The sequence below is a fragment of the Ochotona princeps genome, chromosome 21 (assembly GCF_030435755.1).
Source record: "Ochotona princeps isolate mOchPri1 chromosome 21, mOchPri1.hap1, whole genome shotgun sequence".
Classification (NCBI taxonomy): domain Eukaryota; kingdom Metazoa; phylum Chordata; class Mammalia; order Lagomorpha; family Ochotonidae; genus Ochotona; species Ochotona princeps.
Genome location: NC_080852.1, coordinates 972,187 through 999,684, shown reverse-complemented (window position 1 = coordinate 999,684; position 27,498 = coordinate 972,187). Strand labels below are relative to the sequence as shown.

At 40.5% G+C, this 27,498-nt stretch overlaps 1 protein-coding gene across 1 annotated transcript in view; it reads right to left on the bottom strand.

Moving 5' to 3' along the window:
• Positions 1 to 1,398: 1,398 nt before the first annotated feature.
• The window catches only part of LOC131482920 (zinc finger protein 334-like), a 303,146-nt gene continuing 277,046 nt past the window's right edge, over positions 1,399 to 27,498 (bottom strand). Inside the window, exons 3-6 of the mRNA XM_058679150.1 lie at positions 2,660 to 2,786; positions 2,435 to 2,527; positions 1,770 to 1,826; positions 1,399 to 1,478 (exon numbers count right to left, since the gene is read on the bottom strand). Of these exons, the coding sequence (XP_058535133.1) occupies positions 1,399 to 1,478; positions 1,770 to 1,826; positions 2,435 to 2,527; positions 2,660 to 2,786 (357 nt within the window). The remainder of the gene's footprint in view (positions 1,479 to 1,769; positions 1,827 to 2,434; positions 2,528 to 2,659; positions 2,787 to 27,498) is intronic.

The window sequence follows — 27,498 nt, the reverse complement described above, 5'->3', positions numbered from 1 at the left end:
TTTTAAAATTGTCTGCTATGATCCTGAAGCTGCAGTGGTCCGTTTATTTTCTATGCCTACTCCAAGCACTCTTCTCAAGTTCAGAGCTTCACTTGAGCTGGACTCTGGCAACGGGCAGAAAACTGAATGTTAAGTGGGGCTGCCAGGGCACAAACAAGTGTCCATATATGCCCCAGGGCATGCAACATGAGGGACAGCCAATAGGCTACCATGCCGTGCCCTTGGGTTTCATCTATAGAAATGACTTATGTGGGCCTTTGGATGACCCCCTGTACATTTCATACATGAGTTCAGAAAAAGCCAGTTTCTTCAACTTTGTCACTCATGTGGCTGCCTACCTCTGAGAGCTGAACAGCCATAGAATGGCTGGTGCAGATTTGAAGCTGTGAAGTAGCAGCTATTTCCTTGCTGGTTGAGAGACAACCAATACAATGGGAAGTGTCTTACTCACAGGTTCCTGTCCAGACAAGGAATGCTCAGGGCACACTTAGAAATCTAAGACCCCCGAACTGAGCCATATATGAGCTGTATGTGGGTATTGACGAGCCATGGCTGGGCTGAAACTTCCAACAGCAGGAACAAGAATGGGTTGAAGACCAGTTAAGAAAGGCCGCTGCTCCTGCTGGGGCAAGAGACGAAATGAACGGTGCTGGCCCATGGACCTGCTGGTATGCATGAAACCTGACACCAGAGGGGTCTGATGGAGGAACCTGAACAGTTCCTCTGACAGGACACTGACTTTACAAATAAACACAGGAAGCATGGAGGTAAACAACACAGAGGGGCTATGGGAAGTGTCCCACTTACATACATTTCGCTCGGGTTGGGGGCGGACCAGGCTGACAGCTCGCGTCATCCACTGGCAAGTCCGAATGCTGAAGCTGGGTGGGGGTCTGGCCAGGTTCGGTTGTGATAGAAATAGTACACAACACAAAATGGCAGGGTGAGGCTGCCTGTGCCTGTTAGGAACGCAGCACCCAACCAGCACACCTCCCACTGGTTTAGGTGAGAGCCGAGTGTGTGATGGGCAGAACCAGGATGGACTGCAATACTCATTGGTTCCAGTGGAGGTTGGGGCTGAGAACAGAACCAGCCCAGCAGTTGCAACCACCAGCTGATCGGGGTGATGGACTATGGCGGGCACTGTGCTTACTAGCACATGTAGGAACCTGATCTGGGAACACCTCAAACTTTCTTTGGGGACTCCCTTCATCAAAATGGAGGAAATAGAACATTAATCAAGAAAAGATGGAAGAAGGAGTAGATCAATCAACCACCTTAGCTATATGTTGGCAGTGAAATACTGGACAAGGGGAGACTCTGATGGACTATGTCAATCAGTGGACTCTGCACCAGCCTCATTGTGCCTCGATTGTGGATGATGGTAGGTTGGAGCTTCTAACTGAACAGGTTGACGCTCTGCTGGTTCTGCCTTCGGACCAGAGAGGACCTCTCTAAGAACCTTCTGAAAAATTTTGCTGTCTCCATTCAAGAGGCACACCATCTCCAGGCTCTCTCCCAAGAAATGCTATTTGATTCCCTCTGCTTTTTACATTCACCTGGTCACTTTGCAAATAAAACTTCTGTCTCCAAATGAAAAAAAAAAAGTAGAAAGAAAGAAAGAAATCCTATTTATCAAGTCTCATTTTTATACAATTTCCCTTTCATATTGTGCTGCAATTATGGCCAGAGCTAATGCTAAGCATCTTTGTGGCAATGCAGCTCTCTTTTCAGTTATTCTATAATTTTTGTAATTAAAACTTGCCTGAAGATTATTTCTTGACCTTTCTGATTAGCTCCAAACAGCTCATTCTTTCCATGGGGATCTGAAATGAGGAAGAGTAACCATATCTAAGAATCACATCTGAATGTTTCTTTTCAAATGTTCCAATGAAGCCAATGAGATTTGTTGCCAATCTAGATACAGCACATTTTAATATTAGTGAAATGTGGACATTTATGAGCATTTTTAAATAGGCATTACATCTCATCTATTAATGCCTTAATATAATACGTAGTTTTTAAAATTAAAATTTCAATTATGTGACATTGTGTATTTAACTTAAAGCAGGATATGACAGAAAATATGGTATAAAAATTCAAAATAAGGCTTGGGGTATCTTACATCCTTTCTCAGCACTAGTTTGTCTTTTCCTGACTACTCTGCTTCAAAAATAACTTCCTGAAAATGTATCTTGGGAGGTGGCAGATGTGATTCAAGTGTTTGGGATCATGAAAAGACCCACATATACTTCTAGATTTATGGTGACAGGCTGGCATATTGCTAGAATAAACCTGTACATGGAGACTATAGAATGCCTGTGTCTCACCAGCTGTCCTTTTGAAAGAAACTCGAAGTAAAACTCAAATATAATTCCAGTCAACATTTACTGAGCTATGTATCAACTCCCCTGCCAATTATGTGCTGACCTACCTGGAAGTCTCTGCTTCACAGGTTTCTCCACTGTCCATGGTGCTGATCCTTGCTCCAACTTGAAGATCACATCAGGCTTTGTCATGGAGTACCCTGTTCATGGAGAATGATGCAGATTTTACGAAATCACCATTAGTCCTACCAATTACTACACCTTATAAACTCTTCTTTCATTAGCAAACTATACAGAAGTGTTCTGCTTAGGCATGACAGAGTTTCACTCACCCAATGACAGCAGATTGTTATAGGTCTCAAGCATCACCTCCCTGTACAGGGTCCTCTGCGTATTGTCCATTGTCTGCCATTCTTCCTGGGTAAAGTCCACAGCCACATCTTCAAAGGACACCAACACCTGTAACAGCACATGTCTCCTCAGTTCTGCATTATTAAATAGAAACAGTGACAGTGCATTCTTTGTGTACTAAATTTGCAACATCTATGGACGCAGTTTAATTTATAATTTATACAGCATCATAGAATAACAGTTAAATGAAAGTATCTTGTGCTGTATTACTTTTGCAATTCTAATATTACAACAGAATATTCCTTATTCTATTAAAGGTTGTGTTCTCTAAAGATTCTCATTCTAACGAACTGTTGAAGGCATTGTTAGAATAGCTCTCCAAGCGGAAGATATCACTCTGTTATTGCCACTCTGATTTTCAACTAAATTAACATAAGCAATCATATTGACACTGAGCCAAAAAATTAACTCAGCATTTATGATACTAAGCTGAGTTTAATTCTTCTGTGTGTGTTCAATTTGCATCTTCTAGGAATGCAGCTTAATTTACAATCTATATGGCAAATAAGGTAAAAACAAAACATTTTGTCCCGTATTACGTTTGCAATTCTAAAGCTACAATTCCATTATTATCCTGCATCAGATTGTTTTCTATAATGAGCATAAAATTAGTTCATTGTGCAATCTTCAGATACACATGAGCTAAATAACATGCTAGATTAGGTAATTAAGATAAATGCTTAATATTGCGCAAGATAATGAGATTTTTGAATAGCTTACTAATGATATCCTCAAACATACTGAGATACTTAAAAATATTATAAAGCGATAATAAAATTCAATTTTCTTATTTTCTTATTTTCAATTTTTCTTCTGTCAATTTGTTGGTATCAGCTAGTCATAGCCTGCCAGCAAAACAGAAGATATACATATAAGACAAATGCCATGCTGTAACAAACCTAATCCTTTTTTTTTTTTTTTAATGTTTTGGAAGCTCTTTAGCATTAAGCAGTTATCTGGGTTTTTCTTTTTCTTTTTTTTTTTTTTGTTATTAAACCCTTTGATATTCGGTCAAAGGATTCTTTTTTTGTGTGTAAGATTTATTTATTTTATTACATTCAGATATACAGAGAGGAGGAGAGAGAGGAAATCTTCCATCCAATGATTCACTCCCCAAGTGAGTGCAACAGCTGGTGCACGCAGAACTGAAGCTGGGAACCTGGAACCTCTTCCGAGTCTCCCACGTGGGTGCAGGGTCCCAATGCATTGGACCATCCTCGACTGCTTTCCCAGGCCACAAGCAGGGAGCTGGATGGGAAGTGGAGCTACCAGGACTAGAACCGGTGCCCATATGGGATCCCAGGGTGTTCAAGGCAAGGACATTTTCCTCTAGGCCACGATGCTGGGCCTTGTGTTTTCATTTTTATTCCAGTTATTTATTTATGACTTTTAACAATAAAACAGAGTTAATGTAACTGATATATATCATTTTAACAGCGTGGTACTTCTTTTCAATCTTCCCTTTTCCCCTGTTATTTTTTTTATGTGATCCCAGTTTTCTTATTTTTTTCTTAACTCATCAAATTTTAATTCAGAGGAAATTCAAGGTTTTTTTTTTTAATTACATTGCATTATGTGACACAGTTTGATAGGCTCTGGGATTCCCCAACACTTCCCTATAAAAAAAAAAACCCTACCTTGTTTAGGGTTTTTAACATAAAATGGTGTTGGATTTTGTCGAAGGCTTTTTCTGCATCTATTGATACTATTATATGATTTTTTTGTTCTTCAGTTTTTGGATGTGGTGTATCACATTTATGGATTTCCATATGTTTAACCATCCCTGCGTTCCCGGGATAAATCCTACTTGGTCTGGATGAATGATCTGTCTGATGCTTTTTGAATTCTAGGATTTTGTTGAAAACCTTAGCATCAATGTTCATCATGGAGATCAGTCTGTATTTTTTCTTCTTCCCATGTTTTGTGATTAAAGTGATGTTGGCTTCATAGAATGAGTTTGGAAGAGTTGTTTCCTTTTCTATTATTTTGAAGAGCTTGTAGAGGATTGGAGTTAGCTCTGCTTGGAATGTTTTGTAGAATTCTGTAGTGAAGACACATGGTCCTGGGCTTTTCTTTGTTGGGAGATCTTTAATCATTGACTATTTCTGATTCAGTTTTGGGTTTGTTCAGGTCTTCTGTTGCCTCAGAAGTAAGTCTTGGTAAGCGGTGGAAGTCTAGAACCTTTAGATTTCTGGGTAGTTTTCTGATTTGTTGGAATACAGTTCCTTGTAGTAATTTTTAATTATTTCTTTAGTGATTATAATGTCTGTTGTTATGTTGCCTTTTTCATCTTTGATGCTGCTAATTCTCACTTTTTCTTGGTTTTATTTTTTTTTTTGTTTGTCAGTCGGGCCAGTGGGGAGTCTATTTTATTTATCTTCTCAAGAAACCAGCTTTTTGATTCATTGATTTTGTATATAGTTTATTTCTATTTGGTTTATCTCCTCCTTTGTTTTGATAATTTCTTGTTTCCTGTTGTTTGTGGGGTCATTTTGCTGCTGTTTTTCCATTTCCTGGAGGTGTGTGCTAAATTCCTGTATTTGGTGCCTTTCTTGGGCCTTGAGATGTGCGCCAATTGCAATGAGCTTACCACATAACACTGCGTTAGTGGTGTCCCACAAGCTTTGGAATGTTGTATCTGAGTTTTCATTGGTTTTCATAAATTTTTTTATCTCTTCTTTAATTTCTTCTCTAACCCATTGTTTGTTTAATCATACATTGCTCAGCCTCAAAGAGTTTATATATTTCCTGGGGCATTTTGAATTGTTAGTTTCCAATTTCATTCCGTGGCAGCCTGAAAAGGTGTATGGTATTATTCCGGGTTTTTTTGAAGTTAGTTTTACTTGCTTTGTTTCCTATCATGTGGTCTATCCTGGAGAAGGTTCCATGCATTGCTGAAAAAAAATGTTTAACCTGCGGCCTAGGAATGAAAGGTTCTATAAATGTCTACTAAGTCCAGTTGTTCCATTGTTTGTGTGAGCTCTGTAGTTTCTCTCTTGAGCTTTGGTCTTATTGATCTGTCTATTGGTGCTAACGGGTGTTCACATATGGCAGGATTATTGTACGTTCATCTGTATCTCCCTATAAGTCTATAAGTAATTGCTTCACGTAGCTGGGTGCATCTGAATTTGGGGCATAGATGTAAAGGATGGTAATCACTTCCTGATGGATCATTCCTTTCCACAATATAAAATGCACTTCCATGTCCTTTTGATGTAGTCACATTGAAGTTTATATCATCTGAAATTGGGACCACTACACCATCCTTTATTTCTCGTCCACTGCATGAAATATGTTTTTCTATCCCTTCAGTTTCAGTTTCTTACAATATTTTCTGGTTAGATGTGTCTCTTGTAGGCAACAGACACTTGGATCCTTTTGTTGATCCAATCTATTAATCTATGTCTTTTGACTGATTAATTTAGGCCACTTATGTTAAGAGTTGATACTGATTTATTGCTAATTTGTACTGCCATGTGCGTGTGTTTTTGTGGGTGTTGGTGTCTAATTGTCTTTGCTTGAATGGACTTTAGTGGCAAGGTCTTCCCATTTGCCATACTTGCTTATGGTTTGTTTCTTTTTTTGGGGGGATAAGCACATTTCTAAGGAGATTTTGTAAGACTGTTTTTGTGCTGGCATATTCTTCTAGTTTCTCCTTGCTAGGGAAATATCTAATTTCATCCTCAAATATAAATGAGATCTTTGCTGGGTACATTATTTTTAGTTGACAGTTGTTCTGTCGCAGGATTTGAAACACTTTATTCCATTCTCTTTTTTTTTTTTTTTCAAGTGTTTGATCTGAGAAGTCAGCAGTGATCCTGATAGGCCTACCCATAATGTAAGCTTGTCTATGCTTCGTGCTAGTCTCAGAATTTTTTCTTTGTATTCGTTCGAGGAGAGCTTGAGTACCACATATCTGGGTGAGGATCTCTTTGGGTCAAATCTGTTGGAGAGTTCTCTGACCTTCGTGGATTTGGGCAGGGTTCATGTTACAAGTGTTTTCAAAGTTCTCCAGTATAATTCCATCGACACCAGTTGCATACCTGTCTCTCTTTCCACTCCTTCTGGAAGGCCTATAATTCTGATATTCAACTTCTTGATGTTGTCGTTCATTTCCTGTATACCCTTATTGGCCTTGTTCAAATGTTTCTCCAGCTGATTCATGTTCTGCCTATTTTCATTCTGGGAATCTTCCAATTCAGAGATCCCAACTCTGCTACAGGTCAAGGATCTCATTTTTTGACTAGTTTTGGTTCTGTGTTCATGTGGCTTTTGAACTCCTTAAACTCCTCCCATCATTTTTCATTGTCTCTGAAGAGTTTTCTATTATTTTTCTGAATTCCTTGTCTGATAGGTCATCAATTTCTTCATCTGTCATCTCTGTGACTGACCAGGCCTTTTGGTGACTTTTTGGGGTGGCACTGGCTTTTCCCTCTAACTCATTTCTTTTCCTGTTACCTTGCCCCATATCTGTGTGATCTGATATTGCTGGCCTCTAATTCTTGACCTCTGCTGCCACCTAATGCTGACCTAGATTTTTCCCCCTTCTTTGTGGTGCCTGGGTTCCCTTGTCCTACTTCTTCACTCTGCAGTAGTGTGGGCTGTTTAAAACAGGGCTATATTTACGGTAGCTATTGGGTCTCCCTTTTGTGGGGTTCTTGTGGCCCTGGAATTGGCTCCACCCAGTGCTGGGGACTTCCAGGTCCCAGGTTGGCCAAGATTCTTTGTTTCTGTGCCTAGTCACCCTGTTCATCCTGTTTACCCAGATCCAAGCCTGTCATGAATTGCTTAGTTCAGGCACCCTTCACCATGTTTTGTCCCCGAGATCCGCCTGCCCCTCATCTCCTGCTAAGGGTGGACAATACCCTGTGTTAGTGGCTCCCTGAATTTTGCTCCCAGATTTCGCTCAAGTCTCTGCAGCCCAGGGCACCCTCCTTGTCCTTCTCAGGTTGCTGATTCTAGTTTTTCGAACTGTTTTACTGCTGTGTGCCACCTTTCTCAGTACTGGCTGCACTGGGAGATTTACCACAGTGCTCCCCATGGTTCTTTTCCTTTCAGGCTCACTTCAGGCTGCTCCCATCCCTGACTTTTAGGACCCTCGGTCACATCAGTCTAACTCCGTTGGCCATCTTGACTTCCCTCCCCTGTTATTCTCTTAAACAATAGAAATAACATGTTTTAAATCCACATTGTATTCAAGATCTTAATTTTTCATTAAGTGATTAAAACAATAGTAACATGACCAATTTAATAGGTAAGTAGTATAAATATAATGAAACTTAAAAAATGTTTCAATCTTACAATTTACAGACACAGATCATTGAAACTAGGGTAGAATATCATCATTTACTCTTTAACAAACATATAAATCAAAAGTGACAAATCATGTTTGCAGCAATACTGATATATACCACTGGTCCACCCTTTTGTTGTTGCTTGTGATTCTTTTTTGCTGCTCTACATAACAGAATATCATATTTGTATATCTGTATTTAGAATATTTCACTCAACATCTTGGCCTCTAGTTACACTCATTTTGGTCTAATACACAGAATTTTATTTCCACAACTGAATAACAGCTCGTTGTACACAGATACTACATTTTCCTTACTCAATTATCTAATGATGGACATCACAATTCATTCCACATCTTATGTATTATGAATAGTGCTGTTAGAAAAAATTCGGCATCTCTTATACACAATGTGTTCATAACTTTCAGAAAATAAAACTAGTAGTGAGTTCACTGAAAATTACAGTAATCTCATTTACATTTAATCCTTTTAATTTTATGTAAGCTTTTTGTAATTTTAATCTTTTTAAAAAAGATTTTTTTTCTTTTTATTGCAAAGTCAGATACAGAGACAAAGAGCTACAGAGAGGAAGTTATTCCATCCGAAGATTCACTATTCAAGTAGTCTCAATAGCTGCTGCTGTGCCAATCTGAAAACATGAGCCAGGAGCTCTTAAGGGTCACCCATGCAGGAGTAAGGTCCAAGGCTATGTGTCATACTAGACTATTTTCCCAGGCCACAGGCAGATAGCTGGATAGGAAGCAGGGATGCTGGCAAGATTAGAACCAGTGTCCATATGGGATCCCAGCACATTCAAGGCAAGGAGCTTAGCTGCTAGGCTACCATGCTGGAACCAGAAATCATATTTCTAAACATTTAAGAAATTTTATACTATTTTTCATGTGCTGTCTTAATCTATAACTCCATCAGCATATAATATTCTCATTTTTTACCTCCTTACCAGTATTTGTTACCCTTTCTTCCAAAAACTAATAGCCATTCTGACAGGGTTGCAATACCTCGTTGTGACATTGATTTTGAGAAAGATCTGCTGAAGTCCTTTGATCGTTTCTACACCCAAGAGAGAATGTTTATATTGTTAAGGTCACATGGAGCTTGAAAGATAAAAGTTGCCAGTTTGAACAACACATGGAAATTTCTGTGTCCTGATATTTGACAAATTATTAAGAGTGATATACAGGACCCAGCGTGGTGGCCTAGCAACAAAAGTCCTTGCCCTGATAGCACCAGGATCCCATAAGGCGACCAGTTCTAATCAACACAGCTCCACTTCCCTTCCAGCTCCCTGCTTGTGGCCTGAGAAAGCAGTTGAAGATGGCCCAAAGCTTGGGAAACATGCACCCACGAGGGAGACCTGGAAGAATCTGCTGGTTCCTGGCTCTGAATCGGTACAGCTCCAGCTGTTGCTGTCACTTGGGCAATGACTCATCAGATCGAAGATGTTCCTCACTGTCTCCTCTCCTCACCGTATATCTGACTTTGCAATAAAAATAGAAATAAATCTAAAAAAAATAGAGTGATAGAGAAACCCTAATAATCCAAAAAGCTTATTATACCAGTACAATCTCTCCAGAAAAAAACAAAAATCAAAAAACATAATATTTCTAATTGAAACACGGCTTTTACTTACATTTGGGATTTTTTGTTTTCCTGTTTTTGAAAGATTTATTTATTTGAAAACCAGAGATAGAGAAATTGGAAAAGGGGCCTGGCACAATAGCCTAGGGGTGAAAGCCCTCACATTACATGCACCGCGATGTCATAGAGGTGCCAGTGTGTGTTCTGGCTAATCTGCTTCCTAGCCAGCACCCTGCCTGTAGTATAGGAATGTGGTAAAGGACAGCCAAAAGCCTTGGGACCCTGAAACTGTGTGCTAGGTCAAGAAGAAACTCCAGGCTTCTGATCAGCTCAGCTCCTTCAATTGCAACTCTTTCAGAGTGAAAGTAGATGGAAAATCTTTGTATCGCCTTCTTTCTGTATATCTGCCTCTCAAAAATATACATATATGTGAATTTCCTATGTTTATTGTGAATGATGTTTACATATGTGATCAGGGTGGGAAGGTTCAAGGGTTAGGAAAGTTGACGTGATCATTGCTTCCAAGTTTTCTATTTCTTGTTCCTGTGGAACTGGATCATATTCTGGTTGTTCATTTCCCATCCAGCTCCCTGCTTGTGGCCTCAGAAAGCATCAGACAAGGAGGCTCAAAGCCACGGAACCCTACATCAGAGTGAGAAACCTGGAAGAAGTTCCTGGCTTAAGATCAGCTCAGCTCTGGCAGCTCTGGCCATTGCAGCCACTTTGGGATTATACCAGTGGATGCAAAATCTGTCTCTCTTTCATGTAAATCTGAGTTTCCAATCAATAAAAATGAGAAAACACATTTAGCAAATTGTACCTTAACAATGGCATTATACTTTTATTTGTTGTCATCAAGATTTCACTCCTCTTCACACATTACAGCACATTCAGTGTGGACTGTGTTCAAGAATTGTTAGATCAATAGTAAACATAGTTACGACACTAAAAACATTATTAAGCTCAATGCATGGTAGAGTTATAGGACAATCTTCCTTTAATTTGTGCATCAGTCACAAATTAAATAAACATGTATTGCAGTATAAGTATGACTGTCAACTCAAATGCTACCTGATGGGGACGACTAACAGCCTACCTGCCTATGACCTGAGGCATGGCTTAGAGCCATGTTTGCAGTACTTGACCTGTGACATGATTAGAGGTTCTAAAGGGACAGATGTGACTTCTAGTCAATTACAGTGTCGTTGTTGTGTGGGATGGCTGTCCAACAATGCCCTTTTGCTATCTCTTTTCCTAGTGAGTTGTGCTCACCTTACAATAAATGGACATGCTACCTCAGACTATCCCCGGTGGTTCTTGCAGCCCAAGAACACTGACACCTCATCCCCTTGGTGGTTTCGGGCATGTTGGCAGGAAAATCCCCGAGACTCAAAAGCAATAAAAACAGATACCAAAATGAACAAAGAACTAGAAATATTTCTACAAAGAAGATAATCACAAGGCTAATTAATTTACACAAAAAGATTTTCAGCATGATTAATCATTAAGTGAATGAAAATAGCAACCACAATGATATGCCGCTTTATATCCATTGCAATGTCCTTCATTAAAACAATCCAAGCAAGGATGGCTCAAGCTACCTTCAGGCAGCCAGGCACTGTTCTGTCCTTCTACCAACCAGACAAAAGCGGCCATTGGGGTAGGGTTCTCTTTGCGCACATGCCAAGGCCAGGATGGCTCAAGCTGCCTTTAAGCAACCAGACCATGCTGTGCCCCTCACCTCAGCCAACGTTGGCCAGTGTGGTCCATATCCAGTTTGGCACTTAGCCCAGGCCAGAATGGCTCAGTTGCCTTTAAGTAGCCAGGCTGGGCTACGCCCTTCCACCACCAGCCAAGAGGTGACACTGGGTACAAGCTCACGTTTACGCTCTCAGCAAAGGCCAGGATGTCTGAAGCTGAATTCAAGCAGCTAGGCTGGGATGCTTGATTCCAGGAGCAGGAATTGTGGATTGCTCAGGAGAAGGAGTAAGGGGATGTTTGGGAGGCAGGACCACTGAAGGAGTATGTTGCAGCTGAGGAATGACTTCTGAAGGACTTCTACTGACAAAAGCCACTTTGCTTGCAGGTAAATGAGGGGGCTAACACCTAGTGCTTTGACACCTATAACTGAGGAAATTTCTGGGTCAGACGAGTACACATGCCCACATGGGAGACCTGAACTGGGATGGTTAACATGGACTACCACCACCCACCAGCAGACTTAGGGTAAGTCTGGGGGCCTGTATGGCAGGGAAAGATTACACTACAGCCAATGAGTTTCATAGAAGGGGCAGGTAATGTTAAGTTGGGCCATGATACCAACAGGCATGCATAGGAACTAGGTCTGGGGGTAGATCCTGTGGGGACTATGAGGGCTCAATCTGGGGAACTGCATTTCTGAAGGCTGCCTCAAGAGCTGAGAGTTGTAAAGAGCTGAGCTACACATGACCATGGAACCCTCTGACACACATGAATACTGGGATTGGGAACAGGACACACTGGTCCAGGCTGCAGCACAGAGCAGTCTGCTGCTCAAAACAACAAGCAAAGGAACCATGGCAGGGGCAGACCATGAGTTATAGGGTGTCACTTTGATTGGGATGCAGTTACCAACTGGTGTACATGAGAGCTGAATGTGGGATGGGCACGGTTGGCCTCCACCACAGCATCCACTGGTTTGCATAAGAGATGGGACTGGAGACAAAACTTATCCAGCAACTGCAACCACCAGTGTGTGTGCATAGGCTGATGTGGGTGACAGACTGAGCTGACCCCATACTGGCAAGTACAAACACAAGTCTATGATCACCTCAGAGAGTTTCTTCAGGGATACTGACCACTGATCCAATGGACACAGAACTCCACAAATTTAGACAAATGTGGAATCTGTGCATTAACTTTGGAGTTCATGTGTCAGAACTGGGCCTAATTATTGGTTGAATGAGCATGCTCAGATGCACATAGGGGATATGGCAGTCTGTTGGAGCGTGCACATGAAGAAGGGTAGAAAAGACTGGACAACTACCCCAGGCAAGCATTGATACTAAAGATCTGGCTGAATGGAAACTAGTTGGAATGTCAACCAATGGACCGTGGAAGGATTTCCTATGGAAACCACTTGAACAGAACCCTCAGAGCATGCTCCATATCAAGGACCCTGGAAAATAAGATGGCCATTCCACAATCCAAGGTTCTATTGTGGGGATTCTGGGAGTAGCTTTTATCCTTCTCTCCACCATCCCCCAGACACAAAAAGAAAATTTGGAAACAATGATCTCATCCACTTCCCCCTAATTCTCGATCCTTCCTAGCTTAATCAGTATCCACATGTGCATGCATGCTCCCTTCTCAAATGTGTAAACATCATCAAAATAAAATTTCAAAAAAGAACCATAAGAAATGAATTACTGCAGCTCAAGACACACATTCTGGAGCATATTTTTATGGCAACCAAAGCACACTCTTATTTCTAACTATACTTCCCATTGCCAGTGAGAAAGAACTGACCATGATCAGAGAAATATAGAAATCAAGTTTTCACTTTACATGGTCAACACCTGAACAATAACAACTAAAATGTCAAATAGCTTCCTAAGCACTTATCTCCACATCTCAGAAAAATAAGAAGCCAACCCTAGGAGTAGAAAAAGGAAAAATTCAAAATATAGATTAATGGAGAAATGAATAAAAACTGTATTCAGCAATACTGAAGATAAAGGAAACATTCATTGTTCTTAAAAGGAAAACAAAATCAATAAACTTTTTGCTAGATTAATCAAAAAGTAGGTTCAAGTATATAACATCAAAAAGAAGAGGGACATATTACAATTGGTATCACAGTAGAGGAGTGGATCAGGGCTGTCTGGACAAAGTGGGTTCTGCCAGTACTTGTGAGATGAAAGTCAGAGCTGCTGCATTTTTCTTTCTTCATTTTTATAAACATTACTCTAGTGCAAAACATGATATATAAAACAAAAAGGAAGAGAGACAGAGAGGATGATCTTCCATCTGCTGATTCACTCCCCCAGTGGCCACAATGGACCAAGCTGAGCAGATTTGAAGCCAGGAACCCAGAGCTTCTTCGAGGTCTCCCACACAGGTGCAAGGCCCCATGTTTTGGGCCATCCTCCACTGATATCCTATGCCACAATCAGGGAGATGGATTAGAAGTGGGGATGCCGGGATTAGAACCAGCACCAATACAGAATCACAACATGTGCAAAGCATGGACTTTACCCACTAGGTTATCGTGCCAGGCCCAGATGCTTTATTTCTGATCCAGCTCCCTTCTAGTGCCCGTGTGAATGCAGAGGATGTCCCAAGTGCTTGATTCCCTGTACTGATCTGGGAGAACTGGGAAGAAGCTTCAATCTGGTCCTGCTTTAACTACCATGGTCACTTGGAAAGGGATAAAGCAGAAGGAAGATCTCTCTAACTTTCCCTCTTTCTCTATAGTTCTGCCTTATATATCAATTAAATAATTTTTAAAAGACTTTTTTAGTATTTTATTGCAAAGTTAGATATACAGAGAGGAGAAGAGACAGTGAGGAAGATGTTCCATCCAATGATTCTTTCCCAAAGTGACAGCAATGACCAGAGCTGCGTCGGTCTGGTGCCAGGAACCAGGAAATTCCTCCAGGTCTCCCACACGGGTGCAGGTTTCCTAAGCTTTGGGCCATCCTTGACTGCTTTCTCAGGCCACAAGCAGGGAGTTTGATCAAACAAGGGGCCAACAAGATTAGAATGGGTGCTCATACAAGATCCCAGTGTGTTCAAGGTGAGGACTTTCGCTGCTAGGCCAACGCATCAGGTCTGATAAAATAAGTCTTTACTAGAAAAAAAAAAAAAAAAAAGCATGTGCAATGGGTCGCTAGGGACTGTCAATAGTAGTTTTAAACAAATAAATAATTAAAAAATGCTTAATTTCTGGATACTTAACATTAGGCTGCAAACTGAATGAGAAAGACATCAAAAAACTTGACAAAACCAACAGACAGTTAACAGTGAATCAGGAATAAATCTCTTCAAACCAAAGGTCAACACAAGGTGTCTTCACTACTAGATTCTACCAAATTAACACCAAATTTTCTAGAATTACAGTAAAATACTAAAACAAAGAAAACCATTCCAAAATTACACTGAGCCGAACAATATTTGGATTCCTAAACTAGACTGAATCAGCAGTAGGAAGATCTTCAACTATGACTGACGGTTTAAAATAGGTTTTAAAAAAAGATGGAATTGCTCAGTAAAAATGCAATCTCCATTGCTGTACAATTAGTTCTGTATATACTTAATGCTTCTTCAGAAATAATTGCTCATAGTCTAGAAATCTAGCTTAAAATCATTACAATGTCATAGACCAATACACCTGATAAAACAGATGTAAAATTCTTATCATAGCGGCTGGTGGCCTTCTGGGTAACGTCCTCATCTTGCATGCGCTGGGATCCCATGTGGTCCCCAGCAGCCAGCACTTCTCCACTTGGGGAGGAAACCCCATGAGACCTAAGATTTTTCTCTAAGTCTCTCCTCCTGTCTATATATCTGATTTTGAAATAAATAAAATCTTTAATAAAAATATATAACACATGTAAAATAAAAGAAGCATCACAATAATAAGCTCACATAAACTAGCCAAGGTGCACCTAACTAGAGAATGTAGAAAATTGGTCAACAAAGCAAAGATTTCACATAAACAGGATGAAGGACAAGCATCGTTGAAAGCACCTTATAGAAAGCATTAAATGAATTTCTACATTTATTTTGTAATAACATATATGTAAGATGAGGAAATCTACAAATAAATAAATATATCCAAATATACCTCAGTTGTGGTACACAGAAATAGGCCTCAATAAAATAATATCTACAGATAACAAACCTATAGCCATCACACAACTGAATGCCAAAAAACCAAAAGCATTTGCTGTAAGATATGTAACCAAATTAGAATAACTACTTTTTATTATTATGTAATTTAATATTTACCCAAATAAAGTAGAAAAGGAAGTAATACGCACAGAAATAAAAACATTCTAAATTAGTATACTAAAAAAGATACTAAACTAATTTTGATTCTAGATTTCATTTGTTTCCCCTGCTCTTATTAATAGTGAAACCTATAAATGCCAAGAGATTGCATTCAATAATTAAAAACAACAAATTCTTACTTCTTACAAAATAGATGAACATGGATGCAGTGAAATAAAACAAGGCTAATGTAGAAAAAACTAACATGTTATCATATATAAATGTTTAAAAATAGCTGCAAGCTTATAGTTGTGATTTCTACGGGTTGGTAAGAGTGAAGACCAGGGCTAGGAAGGAGGTAGAAAGGTAGCAAAGAGAGACAGAAGGAACAAGATCCAGTGTTCCTTCCCAATGCGTGGTCACTACAGTTCACAATGATAAGGCAACAGGAACAGAGGACCCTGTGTGCTGTTAATAAATAAATAAATAAATAAATAAATAAATAAATAAATAAATAACATGGAAAGCCTGGGCACCTGCATTACTCAGCCAATGCTATATATATACTTAAATACAATAATGCACCCAGTGATAATATTCAAGTACATGTTGATCAAAATTCACTAGATTTTTCTAAAAATCACAATCATCCCTTCGCACTAAAATTATCTATTTAGAAGATATTAAACACCCCAGCTCTAGGCAGCTGCCTAGTTTGCATTGTACCTAAGTAAGTGTTACACAGGTAGGAGAAAAGTAGCTAAGAGCTGGTAGGCATCCTGGGCCTGGTTAATGCCAAATATGTGTTAACAATACCAGTGTGTCAGCATAGTTGCATATTCTTTTTCTTCTTCTTCTTCTTTTTTTTTTTTTTTAAGATATGTGGGAATAACCTTGGGCTGTGTTAAGGTAGCTGCCAGTAGCATGGTAGCTGCTGGGGGATACCTGAGTCAGCTCACACTCAATACTTGCAGCATTAGCAACAGCCATTGATGCCAACTGCTGCGTCCATTCTGGGATTGCGGGCAGCCAGAGCACCAACTGGCACCAGGCTTCACCTGCTGGCTTCACCCAGAGGCGAGGTTTAAAGTCTTGGGGTGTGGAATTGTTACCTAGGGTCATTCATGGATAAGGCCACTGTACGTGTAGGTAAGAAATGAATTCTGAGGGATTCCCAGTGACAGGGCCACTGCACTTGTAGGAAAATGAGGGGACTGAGACATGGTGGTTTGGAGGGGAGAGACCAGAAGCACTGTATGGGTCAGACTGATACACTAGCCCAAATGGGAGTCCTGAGTAGGAATTCTCTTAGTAAGGAATACTGCTGACCATCACATGCTAGTCCATGCAAAAGTTAGGGCTGGGAATCTGTCAGACAAGGCTAGATCCCACTGCCTGACTGAATGTTGGAACAGGGATGGGTCAGGTTAGGCAGGGCAATGATATTAGCATGTAGGAGATCCAGGTTCAGAAGTAGATTCTGTGGGGGATATGTGGGCCTAAACCTGTGGAAATGCAAGTCCCACTGGTTAGCTCAAGAGCTGGGAGGGTGATGAGTTGAGCTAGGTGTGATCATAGAACCTTTCAACATTCACGGGTACAGACATCGAGAATAATCCGGCCACTTCCAGGCTACAGCACCAGCATATGCATCCTAAAAGAGCGTGTGCAGCAGGACAGACCGCAACAATCATAAGCTCACACAAGGCCAAAATGGAGGAGCAGGCTATGCCGGGCAAGGGCCTAGCACCCACTGGCATGAGTGAGATCCGGGTCTGGGAGTAGGCAGAGTGGGAGAACTTGGGAAAATCTCCTGCTTGGTCATAGCTCCTGCTGGTGAGCACAGAATCCAGGTCTGGGGGTTGGGCAAGGTGGGCAAGTTGGGCAACTTAGTTCCACCTTTTGGCAAACATGTGGGCTGGTTTTGCAAGGGGGCAGACCAGGCAGGGAAAAAAATTTTACCTCACCAGCAAGTGAAGAAACTTGGCCAGAGCACAGGTCATTCCAGAGTAGGGTGTCACATCTACCAATTTTCATGGGCCAGGGCTTGATAAAGACTGAGCAGGTCCAGGTTACAGTACCCACCAGCAAGAGTTGGGACTGGGGCAGGCTGGGTGTGGCCAGGCTCCAGCAATTGAAAGCAAAGGCCAAGACAAGTGAGTGACTATGCCAAGCTGGGTCAGAGAAACCACTAGCACAAGCAAGATCTATGCCTGGAAACAGGCCTGGCTTGGGAGCTAATGCTTTACCCTGACTAGGTTGTGGTTCCTACTGGTAAATGTGAGGGCCAGAGTAGGGGCTGTTATCAGGTCTGGACATGACTGCAGTGTCTTTTGGCACAAGTGTGGACTAGGTCTGGTGTATGCCACACTGAGCTACACTCCAGCACACACTGGTGCTCGTGAGAACAAGACTTAATGCAAGATGGACTAGGCTACATCTCTCCCTGTTGAGCTATGCATGAGCTGTGTCTGGATGTGGACGGGCCTGGACTGGGCTGTAATATCCAACAGAAAAAAACAGAATAGGTTGAGGGGCAATCAGGAAAGGCCACTGTTCCTGCTTAGACAGGATATCGATGAAGTAGGGCTGGACCATGGGCCCACTGATCTAGCATTGGGATAAGTTCTCATGGAGGAGCTTGTGCAATTCCTCTGTTGGAACACAGTCCCTATATTTGACAGCAAGAACCACGACAGGGAACAGTCTACACCAGGCCAGGTTTATGGTACCCAAGGGCATGCCTTTGGCTCAGGTCAGGGGCAAACTAACCTTGAACCTAGATGAAAAGGTACTTACACTGCTTTTACAATGTCACTATTCACTTCACAGGAACAATGACAGAAAAACAGGTTTTGTGCAGTTTTTTTTTTTTTTTGAATGTGTTTACTAGCTGTGTCTGTGTCAGACTGACTCCAGGTATCCCTCTTGTATCTCACATGTGGGTGTGACATATGCAAGTCCTTATACCACCACCACATGCTTCTCTGATGCATTAGTAGGAGGCTGGATTGAGAGGAAGGAGTAGCCAGGACTAGAATCAGGTGCATTGTAATTACATGCATTCAGCCCACCATACTGACACACCCTTACACTGTTTTATTCATTTTAATATAGCTGTCAACTTATTGTCAATATATCTCAGACAGGGCAAATTGCAGTCATCTAGTGGCTTATGTCCTCACGTTGAACATGCCAGGATTCCATATTGGCACCAGTTCTGATCCTGTCAGCTCCACTTCCCATCCAGCTCCCTGCTTGTGGCCTGGGAAAGCAGTCAAGGACGGCCCAAAGCCTTGGGACCCTGCACCCATGTGGGAGACCCAGAAGAATATTTGGGCTCCTGGCTTCATTTTGGCAAGCATGGACCATTTCAGTCACTTGGGGAGTGAATCATTGGATGGAAGATCTTCCTCTCTGTCTCTCTTTATCTCTGCAGATCTAATTTTACAACAAAAATAAATAAATCTTTTAAAAGAATATATAAATCTTTAAATAGATAGATAGATAGATAGATAGATAAAAAACAGAAAACCTTTAGAAGCAGTTTCAATCAGCTTTGACAGTTCCAATGTTTAGTTATCGAAATTTTACCTTCTTTCTCTCACATTTTTTTTTCATTTGCTTTAAAATTATCATCATGCTCCTCAAATACAATGTAAAGCCAGCTGAGAAGTAAACAAACAACTTACTGAAGGTGTGTTGGTGTTCTCCAGCCTGGGAAGCATGGAGCAGGCTGCAGGGCTACACCTGCAAGAGAAGGTGGAGACAGGGAGTTATGCATTGGTCTTGATTGTTCCTAGCCTCTTCAGTGGTTCCCACTGTGCTAAGCAACGTCAACTTGGAGACAGACACAGTGGATGGAGAAATAAAAGCCGTCAGCTTACCTGGGCAAGAATAGTGCCTTACAAGTGACAAGGAGGCATCCTTGAAATAGTATGAATAATTTCAATAATCGGCAGTGATTAAAGTCAAGTAATCATTAGGTCAATGCAAACAATTGCTATTTATTTAAAAGTAATGTTACTGGGCCTGACACTGTAGCCTAGTGTGTAAATTCCTCACCTTGCACATACAGGGATCCCATATAGATGCTGCTCATATGTTGGCTGCTATATCCCATCAAGCACCCTACTTGTGGCCTGTGAAAGCAGTCAAGCACCGCCCAATACCTTGTGAAACTGCACCCGTATGGGAGACTCACAAGAAGCTCCTGGCTCCTGGCTTCCATTTGGTTCAGCTCCAACCACTGTGGTGACCTGGGGAGTGAGGCAGCAGATGGAAGATCTTTCTGTCTCTGGTACTGTAAATCTGACTTTCCAATGAAAAATTTTAACAAATTATAAAATCATAATATTACTGCATTTGCACTAACATTTTTTTTTTAATTTTATTTTAAATTCATTAATTACATTGTATTATGTGACACAGTTTCATAGGTACTGGGATTCTCCCCACCCCTCCCCAAACCCTCCCACCATGGTGGATTCCTCCACCTTGTTGCATAACCACAGTTCAAGTTCAGTTGAGATTCCCCCATTGCAAGCATATACCAAACATAGAGTCCAGCATCTTATTGTCCAGATAAGTTCAACGGCTTCTTAGGTATACACTCTCTGGTCTGAAGACAGAGCCAGCAGACTATCATCCCGATCAATTAAAAGCTCCAACATACCATCAGCAAAAATTTACATCACCATGGAATTAATTGACATAGTAACGAGTAACCAATATGGTAAAAGTAAATGCGATTTCTTATCCACCTTCTGTGACCACCTCATTGACATTTCAATTTAGGTTTATACACAACATATAACATTCATAACATAACTTGTTATACATAACATCGTGTCATCTTAAATTAAGGCAAACATGTGGTATTTAACCTTTTGGGATTGGCTCATTTCCCTTAGCATTATGGTTTCCAGTTTGGCCCATTTGGCCACAAAGAACTGCATTTTGTTTTGTTTAATAGCTGAGTAGTATTCCATGGAGTAGATGAACCATAGCTTTCTTATCCAATCCTCTGTTGATGGGCATTTTGGTTGCTTCCATGTCTTTGCAATTACTGATTGTGCTGCTATGAGCATAGGAGTGCATGTTGGTTTCTCATAAAACAAGTGTTCTGGATATATTCCTAGGAGTGCTATTGCCGGGTCATACGGTATGTTGTATTTGAGTTGTTTGAATGTTCTCCATACTGATTTCCATAGAGGCTGTACCAGCCTGCAGCCCCACCAGCAGTGGAGTAGGGTTCCCTTTTCCCCGCAACCTCGCCAACAAGTGTTGTTGGTGCTTTTATTCATATGGGCCAGTCTTACTGGCGTTAGGTGGTACCTCATTGATGTTTTAATTTGGATTTCCCTTATTGCCAGGGAACTTGAGCATTTTTTCATATGTTTATTTGCCATTTGGGTTTGTTCCTTTGTGAAGTGTTTGCCCATTTCCCGTGCCCATTTCTTGAGTGGCTTGTTTGTTTTGACATTTTGGTTGTTTTGTAGCTCTTTGTATATTCTGGAGATCAGCCCTCTATCACCTAAGTCGTGTGCAAAGATCTTCTCCCATTCTGTGGGTTGCCTTTTTACTTTGTTGATTGTTTCTCTAGCTGTACAGAAGCTTCTTAGTTTGATGAGGTCCCAATTGTTTATTTTGGTCTTGATTTCTACTGCATTTGGAGTCTTTTTTAGGAAGTGAGGGCCTACCCCTAAGTGTTCCAGTGTGTTTCCAACATTTTCTTCCAAAAGTTTGAAGGTTTCTGGATGTAGGTTTAAATCTTTTATCCATTTGGATTTGATCTTAGTATATGGTGAGAGATGTGGGTCTATCTTTTTGTTTCTGCAGGCTATCAACCAGTTGTCCCAACAGCATTTATTGAACAGACCTTCCCATTTGCCTGGGTTGTCGTTTGTCTTTTTGTCAAAGATTATTTGGCTGTATTTCTGTGGGTTCCCATCTGGTGTTTCTATTCTGCTCCATTGATCTTCTTCTCTATTTTTGTGCCAGTACCAGGCTGTTTTGATAACCACTGCCCTATAGTATGTCCAGAGGTCCGGAACTGTGATTCCCCCTGCTAACTTCCTGTTCTTGAGAATGGTTCTAGCTATTCGTGGTTTTTTGTGCTTCCAGATGAACCTTTGGATCATTGTTTCCAGGTCTGTGAAGAATGTTTTGGGCAATTTGATTGGGATTGCGTTGAATGTATATATTGCTTTTGGCAGTATAGACATTTTAATGATATTGATTTTACCTATCCAGGAGCATGGGATGTTACTCCATCTTTCTAGATCTTGTTCAATTTCTTTTTTAAGTAGTTTGTAGTTTTCCTCGAATAGGTCTCCTACATTTTTGGTTAGGTTAATTCCCAGATACTTCATGCTTTCCTTTGTTACTTTGAATGGTATCTTGCTGGTTAGATCTTTTTCCAACTTGGGGCTGTTAGCATACACTATGGCTGTTGATTTTTGTTCATTAATTTTGTACCCTGCCACTCTACCGAACTCTCGTATAAGTTCTAGTAGTCTCTGTGTTGAGCCTTTTGGCTCTTCCATATAAAGAATCATGTCATCTGCATATAGTGAAAGCTTGACTTCTTCATTTCCCATTTGGATTCCTTTGATTTCTTTTTCTTGTCTTATGGCCTCAGCGAGTACCTCTAGAACTATGTTGAATAGCAGCGGAGAAAGCGGACATCCCTGTCTTGTTCCAGATCTCAGTGGGAAGGGTTCCAGTTTTTCTCCATTCAGTATGATGCTGGCATTGGGTTTTTCATATATTGCTTTGATTATGTTGTGGATTTTTCCATCTATGCCTACCTTGGTTAGGGTCTTTAGCAGGAAGTTGTGCTGAATTTTGTCGAAAGCTTTTTCTGCATCTATGCACTAACATTTTTTTTAAAGATTTATTTTTATTACAAAGTCAGATATACACAGAGGAGAGACAGATAGGAAGATCTTCCATCCAATGAATCACTCCCCAAGTGAGCCACAGCAGGCCGGTGTGTGCCAATCTGAAGCCGGGAACCAGGAAACTCTTCCAGGTCTCCCACGTGTGTGCAATGTCCCAATGCATTGGGCCGTCATTGACTCCTTTCCCAGGCCACAAGCAGGGAGCTGGATGGGAAGTGGAGCTGCCGGGATTAGAACCAGTGCCCATATGGGATCCCGGGGCGTTCAAGGTGAGGACTTTAGCTGCTAGGCCATGCCGCCAGGCCCAGCACTAACTTATTTTTTCAACAAGTATTGTTCACATTACAAAATAGTATAGAAAAACCATATTGTCACTAAAATCTATGTTTCAGAAAAATAACTGGATGCTGTTAAATACTTCAATGTTTGTACATTCAAAGTAATTCTGTCTATAACTATATGTGAAAATTGAATATAATAGTTAATCTATAAAGTTTTCTAGTAATTGTTCCAAATGAAAGTTCCCACGTCTTCAATAACACTTCCCAGTTCCTAAACCCTCAACAATACTTGACTTTGCCATTTCATTTGCCTTAGCCCATAGGACATCCATAAATATGATAGCAACATAGTTTGAGAAATCCTTTTATTTTACCTGATTAAATAGTTACATTAGACAACAGCAAGAGATAATCATGAGACTCGAATGAGTGAATGTCATGAACCAGGAAGCTGGGCTGCTGTTTGGGATAGATCATATCTGATACCCAAATGCCTTATTTATGCCTACTGGTCATGTAACACTTCCAATGCAGTATCCTGCTACTGTGCCTGGAACACAGTGGGTGGATTCCAAGAACACCCTGGGAAACCTAGATGCATTCCTGTTGCTGGACTAAGCATGGCAGGACCCTGACATCTTGGAATGAATCAACCCACTGATGGAACATTACTCTTCTCTCTCTGCAATTTACCTTTCAAACATACATAGTATTTTAAAAAATGATTGCAAATAAACAAACTATCTAGAACAACATATTTTAAGTTGATATGTGGATATATTTTTGTGGGTAATAAAGAATTACATTTCAAATTCAATTCAGAGAACTTCACAGACACTTCTACAACTGACATTTTTAAACATATTTGGACACTCTATTTCTTTTATTTCCCTATATTTTTCTTTTAATGTATTTTTTGCATTTAATTTATTTATTTCATTTTATGACACAGTTTCATAGGCTCTGGGATTCCCCCACCCCTATAAAAAACCCCCTCCATATTGAACTCATCCATATTGTTACAGTAGTACAGATCATATCCAGTCATGACTCCTTCACTGCGGGCATGGACCATGCAGAGAGTCCAGCATCTTATTGTCCAGATTAATTCAACAGTGTCATTGAGAAACCATCCCTGGTCTGAAAGTAGAACTGGCAGAATATCATCCCCTCCAATGAAAGGCCACTACCCTTCTACAACCCTTCCAAACTCATTCTATGAAGTCAACATCACCTGAATCCCAAAACCGACAAGAGAATTAACAGAGAAGAAAAACTACAGACTGATCTCCCTGATGAACACTGCTGCTAAGATCCTCAACAAAATCCTATCTAATGGAATTCAAACAAACAAACAGATCATTCATCACATCAAGTAGGATTCATACCAGGAATGCAGGGATGGTTCAACATTCGTAAATCCATAAATGTAATACAAAACATCCAAACACTGAAGAACAAAAGTCATAATAATATCAATAGATGCAGAAAAAGCTTTCAACAAAATCCAACACCACTTCATGCTAAAAACTCTAAACAAGGTAGGCATGGAAGGAAATACCCACAACACAGTCAGAGCAATATATGAAATACCCAGCATCATACTGAAAGGGGGAAAATTGGAACCCTTTACACAGAGATCTGGAACAAGACAAGAGTGCCCACTATCACAACTGCTATTCAACATAGTACTACAAGTACTCACAGAGGCTATTAGATAAGAAAAAGAAACCAAAGGAATTGAAATGGGAAATGAAGTGGTCAAGCTTTTACTATTTGTAGATGATATGATCCTATGCATACAAAATACAAAAGACTCAATACAGAGGCTGCTAAAATAGAAGGAAGTTTGGTAGAGTGGCAGGGTATTTTTAATTTTATGATACAATGCCATGGGCTCTGAGGTTTCCTTTATCCCTTGGCACTGGAATATTCTATACAGGATGACCAGCAGTGATCTAACACACTACACCATATGCAAGCACCCAAGGTTAGGCTTTTTGAATCATTACTACTAAAAATATTCCCAAGTACCATTGGTATTTGATCACAGATTTTTTAAAAAGTATTCATTTTGTAACCCATTCCTCAAAAGACAAGCACATTAATGGTTCCTTTCCCCAAAAACTCAGGACTTGAAACAATCACTGTAATTCTTATAACTGATGTGTGACCATCCCTTCTGGTTACTTATATTCAAATGCAAAACACTCTATAGAGGAAAACCACGTTTAATGTGGATTGGAGTTTGACATAGTAAAATACACTTGAAAATTTTGAAATGATTTATTGCATTCTTTCACAATGTCAAAAATCACTTAAAAACTCACCAGATAATTTATAAATTAAACTCATCGTACTTCAATGATGACCATCACCACCATCAATTTTCAACTATTTTTACCTTCTAACAACTGTTGGAGTTGATCATAGTGGTAAAGTTTCTGCTTGGTACCAACACAACCCAGAGTGCCTGGTTTGAATACATGCACCATGCCTGATTCCATTACAGCTGCCTGCACAAATCCACACCAAGGCAACACTGAATTGTGAAGTGTAAGCACACATCTCAGTTATGTTGAATATTTAGATTTAACACATAGCTTCCAACTAGTAACAATTATTTATTTACTTGGAATGCAAAAAGAGCTTACATCTAGTGGTTCATGCTACACATTTACAAGAGCCAAGCTGAGTCAAGCCAAAATTAGAAAGGAGGAACTCCTTTTTTCTCACAGATTTATTATTATTATTATTATTGGAAAGTCAGATATACTGATGAGTCAAGGCAAAGCTAGAAATGAGGAATTCTATCCATGCTTCCATAGGGAAAGTTAGAAACCCAGTTTGGTGGGATCTTTTTGCTGTCTATCCAGGAAGTTGCTAATTAAAAGTAGCCAAATCCTGAGCAAGAATTCTTGAAAGATAATATGGGTATTGACATCACTTGATAAACTTGCTCTACTGTCATACATGCCTCTTTAGTACCCAGTTTTAACTTACTCTAATATGGTACAACAATTTGGGTAGGGAACCAGCTTCTGAAAGTACTCTTTCTCTTCATGCTCTCTGTCTTGGCCTCTAAAACACAAACACACAACAACATGGCAGCAGCATCCTGTGGCTAAGCATCCACCATCTGTGCTGTCACCCAATATGGATGCTGCTTCAACTTGGGCTGCTCTGCTTACAATCCAGCTCCCTGCTAATGGCTAGGAAAGAAGTAAGGATGGTCCAAGTCCTTGAGCACCTGTGCTTATGTTGGAAGGCTAGGATAAACTCCAAGCTCTTAACTAGCACCAGCCACCTTCAACTAATGAGAACAGTTAGGGAGTGAACCACCAGATGGAAGATCCCTCTCTGTCTCTGCTTCCTTCTCTGTAATGCTGCCTTTCAAACAAAAATACATTTTAAAAGAATGTTTATTTCAAAAAAGAAAAAGAAAAGAAGCCCAGTCCTCTCTGGACTTCTCCCTAATACCTTTAATACTTCCAATCCAAAGTCACTGCAAATGTGCTGCTTTTTATAGAGAGTCACCCACAGTGGACTCTGCATATGGTGAAGATGGGATCTAGGTGTCCTCAGGATCAATAAAGAGCTGCATCACCACCCATGCAGGCCTAGAACCCATACCTCTCAGCATCACTCAGCCTGAGCATGGTTCTGGCAGCAGGCAACTGAGCACAGAAAAAGCAGAGATGTCATCTTCTGGCAGTCAGCAGGAGGTGGAGGGCTGTGTTCTCAGTTGCAATTGCCTGGAGTGCAGTTTTCACTTGATCTGGTCATGATGTAGGAGGGAAGGGGGAGGAATGAGTTCTAACTTCAAATAAAACTAAGTCTTTCTGCCTTGATCAAATCTTGAGTTTTCTTCAAATATGTTTTTAAAAGAAGGTAATTACCAGAAACTATGTTAACTGAGAATGTTTCAAAATGCCTTAGGTTCCTTTAGAAAAGGATGCACATGGACACAGGAAACACCACGTGAGGGCACAGGAAGATAGAAACTTTGAGTCGGCCAGGGAGTGACCTCAGTGGAAACTAAATCTCTTACCACCTTGCTCTGAAACTTTCAACAATTAGAAGAATACGATATTAATTACTTTGATTCAAGACACATTCTATAGTATAGTTTATGACAACCAAATTTTCCACTATACTTCTTCCTGCCAATGAGAAAGAACCCGTCATCAGAGCAATATAGAAACCAAAGGTTATGATTTTAGATGCCTAACAATTAAAAGAACAACAGCAACAACAAAAAGTAAAATAAGCAACTTAAGTACTGATCTCAAAGGCCCAGGAAAATAAAAAACCATCTAGGAGTAGCAAATGGAAATTGGAATTAAAGATTGGTGAAGAAATGAATAAACTAGATTAGGCAATACTGAAGACAATGGAAATATTGATTCTTTAAAAAGACAAAATTAATAACCTTTAGCTAGATTAAGAAAGAGTACGGTCCTGCATGGTGGACTAGCAGCCAAAGTCCTCGTGTGGCAAGAGTTAAGGTACGATATGGGCACTGGTTCTGATCCTGGCAGCCCTGATTCACATCCATCTCCCTGCTTGTGGGCTGGGAAAGCAGTCGAGAACGGGCCAAAGCCTTGGAACCCTGGACCTGTGTGAGAGAATCAGAAGAAGCTCCTGGCTTCTGGTTTTGGATCAGAGCTGCTCAGGCTGCTGTGGTCACTTGGGAAGTGAATCAAAG